The sequence below is a fragment of the Callorhinus ursinus genome, unplaced genomic scaffold (assembly GCF_003265705.2).
Source record: "Callorhinus ursinus isolate GAN/ISIS: 27379988/994484 unplaced genomic scaffold, GSC_fseal_2.0 scaffold54, whole genome shotgun sequence".
NCBI classification, from domain to species: domain Eukaryota; kingdom Metazoa; phylum Chordata; class Mammalia; order Carnivora; family Otariidae; genus Callorhinus; species Callorhinus ursinus.
In genome coordinates this window covers 9,550,165-9,567,684 of record NW_027397116.1, presented here as the reverse complement: position 1 = coordinate 9,567,684, position 17,520 = coordinate 9,550,165, and the positions used below count along the sequence as shown (strand labels likewise).

Here is a 17,520-nt window from a genome sequence, read left to right as displayed (position 1 = left end):
CCACTTTACCGAATTCTCCTTAATATTTAATAATTTGTGGAATTTTTTTTCATTTTCTGGCTAAATTATCTTCAGATATTGGCAGCTCAGTTCTTTCTAATTTTTAAGTGTTTATTTCTTTTTCTTATCATATTGAGCTGGCTAGATCCTCCAATAAAATGCAAAATAATAGACATCCTTGTCTTATTCCTTATTTTGAAGGGAATACTTCTGTGGATTTCCCATTATGTGTACTGTTAATACTGGAAAACTGCAGGTGTTCTTTATCAGGTTAAGAAGATCTTCTTCAATGGAGAGTGTTCTAAAAACACTTGTCTAGATGTGTGCTTTTTTCCAATTCTATTGAAATGATCATGTTTTTCCTTTCTTGGTGAATTACATTAATAGTTTTATTAATATTAAATTTCACTTGCATTCCTGGGAGAAACCCAATATGGCTACTATATATTATTGTTTTTATAAAAAGCTAGATATGTTTCATCATTTTAAAATCTTTGGCTTTGTTTACATGGGAGAGTGATCTTAATTGTACTCTCCTTGTTTGATTTTGCATCCTGGCCACCACAATTCATTCTACTGACACAGTTCAAAATAAAGCACTATGCCTTAGATAAAACCCTAGCATACTATATATTTAACTTGCTTATTTTACTTCTTTTCCTCCCCCACCCCCACCACCAACTCCTGACAGAATGTAAACTCTTCAAGAGGAACTGTATTTTGCCCAGAGATGTAAACCTACTGCTTAGCAAATGACTACTCAATAAAATTTTGTTAGATTAATAAAAGGTTCATAATTTTAGTTGGGGTTTTTTCCATCTATTTCTACTTTTCTGAACTCATTTGGATAATAGTGAAATGACTGTATGCATTCATTTACTTAGAACTATTTACTTAATATGTGCAATGTGTTGTGATTACAAATTCTATATAATTTGTTGAGACTATTGTTATCAATTAGTATATGATCAATGTTCATAAATTTTCCATGTGATCTTGACATGAATGTGCATTTTTTCATCATTGGATACAGAAATCTATTATACCAAGCTTCAAATTAGTTCAATTCTCAATTATTAAGGATTTTAATTTTTTAACTGCCTATTTGATTAATTACCAAATGAGATATATTAAAGTCTCTTACATTGATGTTGGATTTGTCAATTTCCCCTTCCAGTTCTGTCAAATTTTGCTATATAGTTTTGAAACTATGTTATAAAATGCATGTAAGTTTAGAATTATATCATTTACCATTATGTAATAAAGCACCTTATCTCTAATAGAATCTTTGCTTAAAGTCTATTTTACCTAATATTATATAGCTTAAGCAGCTTTTAAATTTTAAACTTCATGTGTGCTTGTGTTTTAGGTATATGTCTTACCATCTCAACATCAGTGCCATGCTGAACCATATTGGAACATGAGGCCAAATAAAAATATGTACCCCTATATACATTTATAAAATATCCTCCTGTATTAGGACCCAAGTGGAGAAAGTTAATAAACACTCTATAATCAAAAAGTATAGCTATATATAAGTCATCATCTTGACCAATCTGTTTCCAAACCACTGCCAACCTCCATATGAAGCAGACACAGGATAGCCTTACAGAACTGTTAGGAAGGAACTATGGCTGACTGGAAACAGTTCTCATTGCTAAGTAACAGAGTTACAAAACAAACAACATCTTATTTTTATTTGAAATGTTTATATATTTTTCCTCATAGATTTTACTATCATTTTGCCTTTTTCAAGTATTATATTAAAATATTATTTATTTTGATTAATAAGTTTTTTGGTGCCTTCTTAAAATTTGTGCCTAAGGTACCCTCTCACATTAATGCTCACACAACAGTGGATATTACATTTTTTGTTTGTATGACAGCACTTAATTCTGACAAGCTTAACACATTTGTATTTGCTATGATTATTGATATATTTGGACTTTATATTTACTATATTTTACTTTTTATTTCCCTCTCCTTTTTTGCCTTATTTGGAATAAGAAAGATGTTTCCTTTTTATTCTCTATATTTTGGGGAAGCTATAAACTACATTTCTTCTCTTTTGCTGTGTTATTCTTTCTTTATTTTTTTAAAATATTTATTTATTTGAGAGAGCGAGAATGAGAGAGAGAGAGACAGTACATGAGAGGGGGAAGGGTTAGAGGGAGAAGCAGGCTCCTCACTGAGCAGGGAGCCCGATGCGGGACTCGATCCAGGGACTCCAGGATCATGACCTGAGCCAAAGGCAGACGCTTAACAACTGAGCCACCCAGGCGCCCTGCTGTGTTATTCTTAAATAAAAATGTTGCTTAAGTTAAAATTTGAAAATATTCCACACTCTTCAAGAATAACTCAAGGACTTTTGGGGTGCCTGGGTGGCTCAGTCAGTTAAGCAGTCACCTCTTGATTTTGGCTCTGCTCATAATCTCAGGGTTCTGGAATCGAGCCCCACCTTGAGGCTCACATCAGTCTCCATGCTCAGCAGGGAGTCTGCTTGAGGATTCTCTCTCTCCCTCTGCCTCTACCCTTCCCCCCACTTGTGTTCTCTCTCTCTCTCTCTAAAATAAATAAATAAATCTATAAAAAGAATAATTCAAGAACCTTTGATCTCTTTAAATGCAATCATCACTGTCTGTCTTAAATGCTACTTTTTCAATAGAGTATAATTTATTTTTATTTTCTTTATTATTAACATATAATGTATTATTTGTTTCAGGGGTACAGGTCTGTGATTCATCAGTCTTACACAATACACAGCACTCACCACAACACATACCCTCCCCAATGTCCATCACCCAGACTATAATTTTTAAAGCATTTTTAAGTTGACAGAAAAATTGAGAGATGAATACAGAGTTCCCATATACCTCCTGCCCCAACCTATTTACAGAATCCCCAACTTTCAACATCTGGCACCAGAGTAGTATATTGTTATAAACTGATAAACCCAAATCGACACATCATTAGTATCCAAATTGACAGTTTTTACATTAGTGTTTACTATATTTATGTGGGTCTATTTCTATTCCATTTCACTGATCTATTGTTTATTTTTGCCAAGACCATATTGTTTTAATTACTGTAATGTTAATGATAAGTCTTGAGGTCAAGCAGTGTCAGGAGTCTGACTTTGTGCTTGTCTTTCAATATTTATTGTCTTGGCTATTCTGTGTCTTGTACCTCTCACATAAACTTTAGAAAGAGCCCATCTCTAAAGGCAAGGGAAACAAAAGCAAAAATGAACTATTGGGACTTCATCAAGATAAAAACTTCTGCACAGCAAAGGAAACAGTCAACAAAACTAAAAGGTAACCCACAGAATGTGAGAAGATATTTGCAAATGACTTAACAGATGAAGGGCTGGTATCCAAGATCTATAAAGAACTTATCAAACTCAATACCCCAAAAACCTCCAAATAATCCAGTAAAGAAATGCACAGAAGACATGAACACTTCTCCAAAGAAGACATACAAATGGCCAACAGACACATAAAAAAAAAAATGCCCCACATCCTTAGCCATCAGGGAAATACAAACCAAAACCACAATGAGATATCAGCTTACACCAGTCAGAATAGCAAAACTTAACAAGACAGGGAACAACAAATGTTGGCGAGGATGTGGAGAAAGGGGAACCCTCCTACACTGTTGGTGGGAATGCAAGCTGGTACAGCCACTCTGGAAAACAGTAATACAGACGTTCCTCACGACATTAAAAATAGAGCTATCCTACAACCCAACAATTGCACTACCGAGTTTTTACCCCAAAGATACAGATATAGTGAAAAGAAGGGGCACATGCACCCCAATGTTCATAGCAGCAACGTCCACAATAGCTAAACTGTGGAAAGAGCTGAGATGCCCTTCAACAGATGAATGGATATAGAAGCTGTGGTTCATATATACAATGGAATATTACTCAGCCATCAGAAAGGATGAATACTTACAATCTGCATCGACATGAATGGAACTGGAGGGGATTATGCTAAGTGAAATAAGTCAAGCAGAGAAAGACAACTGTCATGTGGTTTCACTCATATGTGGAATATAAGGAATAGTGCAGAGGACCGTAGGGGAAGGGAGGGAAAACTGAATGGGAAGAAATCAGAGAGGGAGACAAACCATGAGAGACTCTGGACTCTGGGAAACAAACTGAGGGCTGCAGAAGGGAGTGGGTGGAGGGAAGGGGTAACCAGGTGATGGGTACTAAGGAGGGCACATGATATGATGAGCACTGGGTACTATATGCAACTAATGAATCACTGAACACTACATCAAAAACTAATGATGTACTATACGTTGGCTAATTGAACTTAATAAAAGAAAAAGAGAAAGAACGTGTTGATATCCACAAAATAACTCTGAGATTTTGATCAGGATTACATTGAAGCTATAGATAAGTGTAGGAAGAACAGACATCTTGACAATGTGGAGTTCTCCTGTCTATGAACATGGACTCACCAGCACAAGGATTAATAATAATATCACCATGTGCCAGAGAGGAAATGAAATTCTAGGCCTTGACTCACTAAATGTACATTTAAAATAGATTCTATAATATGAACTGTCTGAATGCTAGTTACATAAAAAAATTAACTCATTAGTATTTACAAGATTAGAGTATAAAATGAAATACATTTAGAGTAAGATCTTTCTGTGAGCAAACAAAAAACATTACTGGGAAAGCTTGATGTGTAATAAAAATATGACTCAAGTTAGTCATGATGACTCATACTTTTGGACTTTAGTGCTCTAAAGGAACACACTTTCTAAAATAACAGGAAATATTCATTTACATAATAAGCACTGTAGAGTGTGATGTTGGCACCATTCAAATTATTGAATGGTAGGAAGGCCTATTATATAAAATGTTTTAAGCTGGCTCTGCTATTTATAATACTAACAAAAATGCATACTGATAGCTTGATTGTAGTTAATTCATAAAAGCCATGATTAATGCTATAAAAGGGTCACAAATCAGAGCCAAAGAATAAGAGAACTATTCATGGTTACTAATAAATTGCTCTGTGAACACTTGGCCACCGTTTCAGGTAATGATGTCACAAAATGATGAAAGAATAGCTAAGTAGCCAACAAAGTGCCAGTGCTTGGCGGAGGCACTGATGATTGCATCACTCTTAGCCAAGAGCCTGAAAGATGAACATAACTATTAAAAGAAAATGAAAAATCATAAAGATGCAGGTTTCAACTGATAACCACGTTCCTTAAAGCTAGGTTCTATCAACACTTGAATTCTTAGAACAGGTAAAGAGAAGAGGAAGAGGAATGGGTATACTGTAACTATGCAACCATGTTAGTTGACAAATAATATACACACCTAAACTTCCAATTCCTAGGCTGTATTCTGTATCTAAGACTTGAAGCATACTTTTTGACAGTTATAATGGAATTCTTGAGCAGCTGAACCAGAGATATATTATTGCAATAAAGCTAATAGCACAGGTAGTTAGGAAATGATTTAAAAAAAAAAAAAAGGTGGGGGGACAAGGGGTGGGGGGGGGGGGGGGGAATTTTAGAAACCTATGTACCAAAAGAATGCATGTTGTATAACTCCATAATATAAACTTTTAGAATAGGCAAAACAAATCTATAGGGACAGAAGGCAGATAGGTGGTTTCCTGGGATTGAAGTTTGGGGAGGAGGCATTGACTGCAGAGGAGTACAAGAGAATATTTGGAGAGACAAAAATATTCCAATTCTGAATATAGAGATGATCACACAAGAGTATATATTTGCTAATTCTCATCAAACTATACATTTTTAAATGGGTACATTTTATTATATGCAAATTATTTCAGGAAAGTTGCTTAAAAAGAAAAATCACTAGTTTTGCAAGACATTATCATGGTTCAAATTGAGTAAAGGGTGCAAGAAATCTCTATAATTTCATACAACTGTACATGAATTTACAATTATCTCAAAATAAAAATTCACTTAAATTTTAAAATACATGTACAAGTAACAGTGATTATCCGTTATCCAAAAATTAATTATTTAAAGGATATATGTGTTTCTTATCAAATGATTCACAAAGAGTTAAATGCCATGTAATCCTGAATTCTGCTTTGAAACATTCAATTCTGCTTGAAAGTTACTGAATAGCATATAGTCTTTTGGGACTTGTTTTGCTCTAGATGAATCCTAAAGTGGAACCAGTAAATTATTCACGGTTTCAGTCATTTCTAGAGAAGAAATGTCACAAATACTCTAAAATTATTATCTATTAATGAAATGTGCAATTAGCATTTATGGTATGCACCAGACATTCATATGGTGTGTACATACTTACAACTGCCAACACAATACCAAAATATGTCAGAGTTCCTATGCAGTAGCACTGAGGAGAATCACTGAGCCTCTCCAAGGTAGATGTTTTAGGTATCACAAAATACAATGAGATATTTAAGAAAAAAGTAAGTGTGGCTTAAAATTTAACTCAGGATCAGTGGGGTCTTCAGGAATAGTTTTTCTTAAGGGTTTTTGTTTTGTTTGTTTTTAATTTTATGACTGCACAACAGAAATAAGATATACCAATGGAGTTATGAATTATTCCCAGAATAATTAATCATGTATTCTAGCTACGAGTGTAAGTCTTAATCCAGTAAGAGGGCCAGGTATTACCATAAGTGAGGTCACCCAGATATAAGACTACAGATAGTAGTGAATATGGTAGCAAACCGAAGAGTGATACTGCTCCAAAGAGGGTAATTGTTACCTTGAGTTAGGCTGTCATGGGGAAACATAGGCATAGTGTTGGATTGTTTTCTGATTAATAGAAGCCAGAGATGCAGGAGGAGGAGGGAGGAATGGGAGGTGCAGGCGAAGGGAAATTTTTTTTTAGAAACTGAATAACAAACCATTCAAACACTGTTCCCACCTGTGGACCACCGGTTTGTGACATCAACTTTATAAACTAAAGAATGCTTTATGTAGAAAATTCCTTGGAATGGCTATGTACCCGAACTTGCTTCTGAATTTACCATTCTACTCCTTTCTCCCAACTTCATTCATTTTCACTTCCGCTAAGAACACTTTCTTATAGGACTGCCAATTGCCAAGAACTGGCATATTCTCAAGGCTTACGTTTTCGTCCGTTTGCCAAATGGCTGTAATGCAATTCACAAAAGCCCTGTTTATTGAGTAATATTATTAATGGTTAGCATAATACTGTGAAATTGAAGACATTCTTTTTGGATTATGTCCAGATCTTTAAAAAGAACATTGGTTCCAATAGAAAATGGATGGCTTATATTCAAACTTACTATTTTAAAAAGTAGAACAATGGGAAAAGCATTTGAATAAGTATATTTTCAAATTATTATAAGATACCTTTTTCAGATATGTAAGTCCCAATGTATTAAAATACTTTGAATAATAACAGTCAGAGAATGTCATACTTATGAATGCTTTATAAAATCATTTCTCATTTTCAACACATTATTGAAAATATCATAGGACTGAGAAATCATTCAACAGTCTATTGCCTTTTTCCCTTCAACTACACTTGCCAAACTTTGCTAAGTGAATGATATTTGTTGCTTTTTTATAGCTAAATTCATAAATTATCAAAATAATTTTGGAAGAAATTAACAAAAAAAGTCAACTTTTTGCCTTTGTTTCTAAAAGACACTTAATATCTAAATAAGAAGCATTAAAATGTATTCTCAACCTAAATTATAGTTAATTATTTTGCTAGTTCATAATCCAACAGTCACCACCTGAGACCAAGTCTGAAAATCCCAACTTGACTTCTGAAACCAATCATGAGCCTTGATTCATTTAATGGCTCTATTTTTAAGGGGAAGCATGAAATCATCCAAGAATCATAAAATATCAATCACTCAACTGTGAGCAATTAGAGAGAGAGAAAGGGAAAAAAAATGGGGTGGGATATCAAAAGGAAAAGGGAGATGGGTGTAGGGTTTGATGGGATGAGAACTAACTAGTCAAAACAAAGCAAGAGAAGCTCAGGAAAAAATATATCACATGAAAGCATCACCCAGTCCTTAATTTGCATATACTGTATAGATTCAGAGCAAGGTGCCTTACTAAGTTCATCCCAGAGTGTGTTTTAACTGAGCTCTTGGTGAGTTTGGGGAGGAGGGGTGAGGTTAATAAAAAATATTACCGATTGCAAGGAAAGGGAAGTGTCTATTTTAAAGAATCAAAAGGAGAAGACACTAGGAAAAATAAAATAAAATGTCACTTTAACTTTAAAATCAGAACAAATCAAACTGGCAAAAACTTAAACACACAATTATGGCTGAATAAAGAGTGAATCAATCAAGTTCATCCAATTAATTTCCTTTCTGGGACAATATGATAAGCCACACAATCAAACATACTAAAATCAATGCTTTTTAAAAAGATTTTTTTTTCTCATGATACTTTAATCAGACCAAATTCAAAGCCTCTCGATGTTAGAAATCCAAAAAAATATAAAAGATTCCTTCCTTCAAAGCAATTATCAACCAGTGGTGAAGACTAAAAGTATAAATTAAAAGATCAGCAATATAAAGCAATGATCTGGAGAATAAGTTCAAAGGAACATCTGAATTAGAACATGAAAGTTTTGGCTTGAGCACATAGAAAGAAAGAAAGCTGTAACCAAATCAAAGAGTGAGTTGAAACTGAGGGCCAGGACTACATCCTAAATGTGCTAGAGGAAGTCTGCACTGTAGATAATATTCTTGCTACTGAACTATATGCACTAATGTTGTCACTGGAAACAAATTAGATCAGATTAAGAATCTCAGAAGACAGAAATGGAGTTCCTAAAATCTTGACAGATGGTTTTTTAAAAACAAGATGTTCCATGATATCTTAAAAAAAAGCGACAGAGAAAAGTGAAGTAACTAATTAAACACACATACAAGGGCAAGGCTTAGGAGACAAGTCAAGTAGGAATCTATGAGACAGTGCTACATTGTGAGGTTAATAAAAGAAATCACTGATTGCAAGGAAGGAGAAATATGCCTCTCAAAGAATCAAAAGAAGAAAACACCAGAAAAAAAATAATAAATGTCACTTTAAATTTAAAATCAAGAACCAATCAAGTTGGGAAAAAATTAAACACACAATTATGGCTGAATAAGAATGAATCAATCAAGTTCATCCAATTAATTAGTCCTTACACTGTAAAGAATTTTAAATATGTATATGACAAAATATGTCAATAATTTTCTTCATGGCTCTGATATGTTTCTCTGTTTCTATTTGTATTTGTTTTGCTTATAAAGTCCCTAGCTTTAGATTTGGAAATTTTATTTTAATCCTTACTTTAAAAGATTTACAATTATTTTTACATTTAAGTCTTTAAGTCACCTGGACTTCTATACATGCCATGAAGTAGGGCTTTAACTTCTTTTTTTTTCCAAATCGACATCAATTGCCTGAAATATCACTTACCAAAGACTCCATACTATTTATTTTTTATTACTGGTATGATTGTTACTGCTGCTGTACTTGCTTTCATATCAGCTGTTCCTGATGTTGATGCTGGATATTTCTATCAAAGAATACCTCTCAATTTCTTTTCCATTTACCCCTTTTTCTTAAAGATGTGGCTAAATCTCTACTTCAACTATGAAACCTCCCCTGACCATCATAGACAAACAAAAGTAACATAATCTCTCAGTCATTTTACTATAGATTTTCAAATTAATTAAAATTACTGATATCAGCAATGAATTCAACTTAATTGCCACAAATTCATAAAGATCTCTCTGCATCAAAAGACTTATGCTGCATAGACCCCTTTGTATAAATACTCTTTAGATGCAGGATTCAGACCCTTATTTTTAGTGCCATTCTATCCAGACACCTTAAAAATTGTTTAATAAAACATGAAAATGCTGACGAAACAAAGACAAAAAAGTAAAATAAAACCCCAAGGTTCAATCTTAGGTGTTACTTTTCTGATAGAGTTTATTTTTAAAAATGACATTTTCATCTTTTTGATGGCTTTTCTTTTTTCTACCAAAAATTTCCTGAAATAGTTGACATTTCAGGCTCATATCTATTTATTTTTATTCATACCCAGAAGGTAGACCAAAATTAAGTTAAAAAAATTTATATTCACCATTTCACCACCTCCCTCTCTCCTCCCCCACTTTTTTTTTTTTTTTTAGATTTTCATGCCTCTAACAGAGAACTCACATGAAGTCCTTGGGTGAAGCTTTCTAGAGAGCAGAGGCATCGATAGGGCTGGCTTGTTGTGTCACACTTATCAGCATGACCATAGCACTGACATCTGTGAACAGGAACATCAGACAACTCCTAAGTCAACTCAACTATGAATATATTTAAGGGCCTGTGAATATATCCACTGGGGTGGATCCAAAAAGGAAGTCAAGTATGCTAATCAACACAAAATTCAGTTTCTCATTTATCATATAGATGTTCATGAAAGTTTTTAATTAATCCTAAAGTATTGGAGAAAGTGTCATCAATATCCAAATCACATGTTCTGAGAAGGTAATTATCAAGCCTCCCTGGGAAAGGAGTCGAGGGTTGTTTCCACTTATATCAACTATGTGGCAAACTTGCCAGGAAAGGCATTTACTGAAACTGTTAGAGACACAATTAAAACTATAAAGTTTAAAATAAACTGCAGAATGAAATTAACATATTTCAATTATTTGGGGGTTTTCTCCCCAAAATTAGATGGTGAATATTTAATAGTATTATTATTTACATTACGCTATTACTAAACAAACAATACTTATTTGGTATTCTGGTCTGTTTTTAAAGATGTACTTTATTTACAGAGCATATCACTCTTCTAGCACAACTTGATTCTAAATATAATCTATATGTACCATTTCCATAACAGAGAATATCCCCAGCTAACCATGTTTTGATATAGTGTGAGCCATGTTCTCAGTTATAGTCAGATGTTTATAAATTATTTAGGGAATATTAGATCTTTCTTCCTAGGAAGACAAATATCCCCCATAAAATTGTGAATTATGAACTCGGGGAGACGAGCCCCGTATTTACAAACTAGCTGGTAGTATAGTTGTAACTTGAAATCTAGCTCCTGCTCTCTGATTTCAAGAATACTTGAAAATTATATTCCAGAACAAACCTAGCAAAACATTTGGTAAATTATTTCCAAGCCCAATTCAGGGTATCATACCTTCTAAACCCAATTTTAGCATTTGAAAATTGATTCTATAACAATGTGGTCTTACATACAGAAAAGAATTACATACAAATCTTTCCAAAAAATCTTAGAGTAAGAAACCATTTCAAAATGTGAAACTTGGAATCTGGCTTCCTCTAAATCTTAAGTATTTTTAAGTAAGTATGGCAAAAATCTTGTTGAAAACAAAACTCATAGTGAAAAGGACACTGCAATCAAAGCTTGGTAATGAACATTACCTCCCAGTGATGGTGATTTCATCGACTGCATAGTATCTGTGCCTGAGGCTGACAGGAGTCTCAGTTGTATAGTACTGTCCCTGAAAATGAAGTCTTATTTGTGTGGCTTTTACAAACTCTTGAAGAGATGGGGTGTTATAAAAGTCATTGTAGCCAGGCCGATGATTTGGTCCAGGTGTTAGGATGCTAAATGTGACGTTACCATGGGAATATGGAGTAAAACTGTTGATGAAAGAAATCTGAAGTCATGAAAAGTTATTCATATTTTTAACAAAGCAGAATCACAACTTTGAGACATTACTACCCAATATTAGTAACAGCTTAAATTCTTCATTCTGGGAAAACAAACATATCTCAGATATTTCATGTGCAAACAATATAATTGCATCATAGAAAAGTCTAGTAAAACATTTCCTTGAGGGCATAATAAAATTATATTAATATAGATAACTTGCTAAAACAATCTGAAAAACAGATATAAAGCCCAAATGAGACCACAAACAAGAGATACTCTCAAATCTTTTATGAGAACTTTAAATGCAGTTTAAAACTCAAGTTGCGGTGGAGTCCTAGAACAATCTGCCTCAAGAAGGTTGGTGGTGGAGGGAAGTCTCTACCAACCTAATGAGTTAGTCTACCTATTGCTTATTATTAATCCATTAGTCTATTAAAATGAACTCCTTCAAATATAATTATTTGTTAAATATTCATACGTGGAAAGCTGAAGACAGTTGACAGAATCAGGATTTTCCAATTTTCCATTATTTTCCATTCCAAAAGCTCTGCAATTTCTAGCAAAAAATTGCCAGTCCTCCCAATCTAGGCTGTCCTCCTTCTTCCTTTGAATCCTTATTGCTGTTGGTTGTGGACTAAGGAATTGAATGATAATATAAAACACCTGAAAATGGATAAGTTAATCATTGTCTTTAAAGTATGACCCAAAAAAAATAAAAAATAAAAATAAAGTTTGACCCATCAGTGTAAATCAAACCAGGGACTTGTTAGTTTCAAATATAATAGCTTACTTCCTCATAAGGATAATTATCAAATATTAATCAGACATCCAGAGACTCCATAGCCCTATAGTAAAAGTAACACATTCTACAATTGCATATCCATCCCTTCTCAAGGATTTTATAAATTAAGTTCAAATTAATATTAAGTTTGATATAAAGACAGGGAAAAAGAACCTTACTTCCATGACATAATTGTTATATACATTCTTCTTAAGTAGTTACTTAGAATGAGCACCTCAGTTTTTATTAATTTGTACTACTTAATAATAAAAAGAACTAATTTTTGATATCTCATACGATTTCATACAAATATCTGAAAAAATAGGTCCTTCATATTTTCTTTTAGATATTTTATTTCTTACATTATTATACACAACTTTAGTGAAGTAATGTTCAATCACCTAATTCACCTTGTAATAGATTGAATTTCATCCCCAAATATGTACGTTCAAGTACTAACTCCTGGCACCTGTGAATGTGACCTTTGGAAATAGGGTATTTGCAGATGTAATTGAGTCAAGGATCTGAATATGAAATCATCATAGATGAAGGCTGGGCCTTACAACAGAACAAGGAAAAAGAACTGACACAGAGAAAGAAGGAGGAAGGTCCCTGCAAATAGAAGCAGAGATGGGAGTTATGTAGCCATAAACCAAAGAACACCAGGAGCCACCAGAACCTGGAAGAAGCAAGGAAGGATTCTGCACTAGAGCCTCTGGAGGGAGAATAGCCTTGCCAATACTTTCATTTTGTACTTCTGATCTTCAGAACTGTGAGCGAATAAATTTCTGTTGTTTTAAGCCACTAAATAAGTGGTGATTGGTTGTGGCAGTTACAGGAAACTAATACACCCCATTATTTCAAATTACCTGATACTGTCCATTTTCCAAATCTATCGAAATAGTCACTCCTTGATGAAGCTGGGTAATATTGGTAAACACTTGTGAAACCCAGGAAGTACCAATATCATTATCATTGACAAAAGAAAGAGGATGGGCTTCAGGATTCAGCCGTAACACCCTATCAGTGGTGGTATCTTCTGCGTCATTAGGAATGCAGTACCGCTGTCCCAAAGGATGGACCCTAGGGTGGCTGCCAGGGCAGCGGCAATGTGACTGGATATGCAATCTGAACAGATCTCCAGAAAAAATTTCCAGAATCTCCCTGTGGGTGTAAGAAGCAGACTGTAAGGACAAATAGCTCAGCAGTAATAGAACTTCCAAGGGTTGTTACAAATGAATATCACTATTTTAATGCTTTGATGACTATCCATTTAATTTTAATTATTTTCTAAACAGGACATAAAATCAAACTCATTCCTGGCCAAACAAACATACTCATAAAATGGATATTGGAAACAGTAAATTCTTAAGCGTTAATTTTTACATTGAGAAGCATGGGCGAGCCCTTGTCTGATTACTGAGACATTTGTTTAAATATCATAATGTTTTATTGTACCTATTTGTGATGAAAAAGAAAGGTAACATTTATTTAGGCTGTTAAACTGACTTACCCCGAAAGTGAACAATAATATACTGAAAATACTAAGGGTTATAGATAGTGTCTCCAATTCATCCATGGGAAAGAAATAAAAAACAAGTACCATTTTATCTGCTGTTGTTTTAAGTAAAGGGACTGAGGCCAAGACCATTTGTCAGTAGTTTCCTGGGACTCATCAGTACAGATTTGGGCACCCTAAAGTGCTTCAGCAGCTTCGGATCACCTGGCAGCTGCCAAGAGCCAAAGAATAATGCCAATTCCAGGCAGACATATTTAATTTTTCCATTAAGGGCAATATATCTGTTCTAGGTCAGAATTAGTCATTCTATTTATAGGCATTCTTTGCCATAATACTTTTCCAGACATCTCAGGTAGGCCAACACCAGTAAACCGGGTCTAACTAGAGAGACCAGGCTTCTTCTCTCGGATTCCAGTGGGGCAGACGGAGTCCCGCGGTTTTTCCCATTCACTAAATCACATGAAATCATGCCTTCTTCTTTAAATCTTTTTGATATTTTCCAACTGATACTGATGAGGAAAATCTGTGTCCTAGGATGGCCGCCCGAGCCAGCAAGAGAGTCCCAGTCCTTGCCTCCGGACTCTTCCAGGTTCTTCTCCCTGCCCCGCTTCCCGCGCGCACCAATCCTGGTCCTTCTCCCTGCCCCGCTTCGCACACGTGCTTAGTGTCAAGTGTGTGGAAGTAGAAGTGTATAAATTGCCACCTTTGTTTGTGCTCAGGGCTCAGATCTTTGGAGACCACTCTCCTCTGAGCCAGCCAGTGTTAAATAAACCTCCTATCCTCCAAGATCTCCAGGCACCGCTTGGTTCTTCCGTGGGGCGATCCAGTCCAGGTTCCCTAGCAATACCAGGTTTTGAATGGGACCAAAAGTGATATCTTGGCCCCCAGGAAAAACCTCATTAGCCCCCCCCAAATTATTGCAACAGAATTTTAGACAGAGGTGATTTAAAGGACAGTGAGACTGCTGGCAGGAAATCTCCCTAATAATAGGTTTAGTAAATTAGTAATTACTAAATTATTTACATTACTTGAATTAAATAGTAAATTTAGTAATTACTAATCAGTAATTAGTAAAGAAAGTTTATAATTCTAATGGACATACCGCTGACCATAGCAGCACCTCAGGAGCAATGCTCCTCAAATTGACAAGAGCTACTCCTGTCATTTGGAAATTCACCACACTAATCTGCATCTTCCTTTAAGAAATATGAATAAACATCATTCTTTCTGATCCTTAATAGAAGTAAACCACATCAACAAATCCATACAACAATATACTCTTACACAATCAAATCATTACTTGGGAAAGAAACTTCAGAGGACATCTAAGCAGAATTTCGCTTGAACTTTTCTGAAGAGAATGAAAATCTATGTGTCTTTAAGAAGCCCTAGGAAAGATTTCCCACCTATTCTCAAGATGAGGAAATACTTGATTAACACTAGTCCAAGCCTATATAACTTTTGTTCACTGGAAATAGAAAAATATATAACAAAAATACTCATTCTTCTTGTCTCCAAGTCTAATAGCTCAGTCTCTTGAGACTTTCCCGTATATCAAAATAATCCTTTTCATTGTTCTAAATTCTCAGTACTTATAAATTCAACAAGGCAATTTTAAAAGGCAGATAGAGCAGTTTCTTACATATCAGAAACTGCTTCATATAGAACAGTTAAAAAATGTACCCCAAGTTCTATAATACAACTTGTTCAAAAATCTAGTTTCCTTAGAGAAAATCCTGTGTAAAGAATTTCACCAATTTCATATTATAAGGAATTACCCAACAGAGTAGCACTAGTGAATAACAACAATAGACTAAGCCAAAGCAAACACTGTAAACATTAATTGGGTGATATTTGTCAAATGCTGTAAAGATGAAAATACTATAATCTTTTGTAAGTCTTACTTAAGCTAATTCAGGAATTATTCTTACACCTGTGGAGCTCTACAACATCACATTCACTTACCTGTTTGTAAGTGCCACTTGGTATAATCGAAAATCTTGCATTCTTCCAACAAACTGCTCTAATCCTGCAGAGGACATATAATACACATAATATAAAAAGTTGCAGTTTTCCAAGCAGAGGCTGACAAACACTCAAGTGAAATTCCTTTAAAGCTATAAAATTTTCAATCATATTTATATCATAGCCCTTTCAAACTCCTACAGACCAACATGTTTTGCCTGTTCCACATAATAATTAATAGTCATAGTTATCTCCACAGACACTGCAGAATTTAAGTCAAAGTGAATATTTGCCCAGCCTATTTACTGGCCTAACTTGTAGGTCAAATAAAAAATTTTTTTAGTATTTCTTTTAATTGGGATATAGCTGATATAGAATGTTACATTACTTTCAAGGGTACAACATCATAATTCGACAACTCTATATGTTATACAATGCTCACCGCAAGTGTAGCTCCCATCTGTCACCATAAAACGCATTACAATACCATTGATTCTATTCCCTATGCTGACTTATTCATTCCATAACTCTCCAAATCAAATTTCTCTCTAGTTTATAAACTTATAAATCTATCATGTTATCAGCGCTAAATTTGATTGTCATCTACTTCCAACTACAATTTCCAGAGCATTTGCATTGCCAAGAGAAAGACTCCCCCCCCGTTCTGTCATCCCCCCTGTTCTGTCTCCAAGCTCCAGAGTATCACTTTGGGTCATCTCCAAACTTAGATTAATGCCTGGTCTAGAAAATCTCCAGTAAATGAGGATAAATTGAAAACCTCCTACTCATAAATTCTGAGTTATTCACATATATCAATGGCATTCTACCTCAGTCTCAAATTCCATTATCTCCTGAGAATTCTTCAAAGACAAGCCAGATTCAAAGCCCACTCCTCACTGAATTAGGTGAACTTTCAAGGTGTGGTAGATATCCACCTTAAACCACTTAATATTATTTTATTGATTCATTTAGCAAATATTTATTTAGGATTTAATAACAGATAAGCCCAAGAGAGTGGGAACAGAAAAACCTAAGGAAACTACCACCTCTAAGGGTTTTTTTTTTCTTATGCTATAATAATGAGAAAAACTTGATTAAAATGGCAAAATTCTAGCTAGAGTTTGGATCATGGGAACACAAAAGGGAATGTGATTGTACCTTACTGTACCAATTCAATAATTAAGTGGGTTTTTTCTTTCTTTTTTTTATTATGTTATGTTAATCACCATACATTACATGATTAGTTTTTGATGTAGTGTTCCATGATTCATTCTTTGCATATAACCCCCAGTGCTCCATGCAGAACATGCCCTCTTTAATACCCATCACCAGGTTAACACATCCTCCCACCGTCCTCCCCTCTAGAACCCTCAGTTTGTTTTTCAGAGTCCATAGTCTCTCATGGTTCATCTCCCCCTCCAATTTCCCCCCTTCATTCTTCCCCTCCTGCTTTCTTTTTTTTTAACATATAATGTATTATTTGTTTCAGAGGTACAGATCTGTGATTCAACAGTCTTGCACAATTCACAGTGCTCACCATAGCACATACCCTCCCCAATGTCTATCACCCAGCCACCCCATCCCTCCCACCCCCCACCACTCCAGCAA

The 17,520-nt window shown here is 34.7% G+C and overlaps 1 protein-coding gene across 1 annotated transcript in view; it reads right to left on the bottom strand.

The window, feature by feature from the left end:
• USH2A (usherin) overlaps positions 1-17,520 on the bottom strand; it is a 707,317-nt gene that overhangs the window by 610,891 nt on the left and 78,906 nt on the right. Inside the window, exons 4-8 of the mRNA XM_025892244.1 lie at positions 15,913-15,976; positions 13,298-13,592; positions 12,126-12,310; positions 11,413-11,634; positions 10,186-10,279 (exon numbers count right to left, since the gene is read on the bottom strand). Of these exons, the coding sequence (XP_025748029.1) occupies positions 10,186-10,279; positions 11,413-11,634; positions 12,126-12,310; positions 13,298-13,592; positions 15,913-15,976 (860 nt within the window). The remainder of the gene's footprint in view (positions 1-10,185; positions 10,280-11,412; positions 11,635-12,125; positions 12,311-13,297; positions 13,593-15,912; positions 15,977-17,520) is intronic.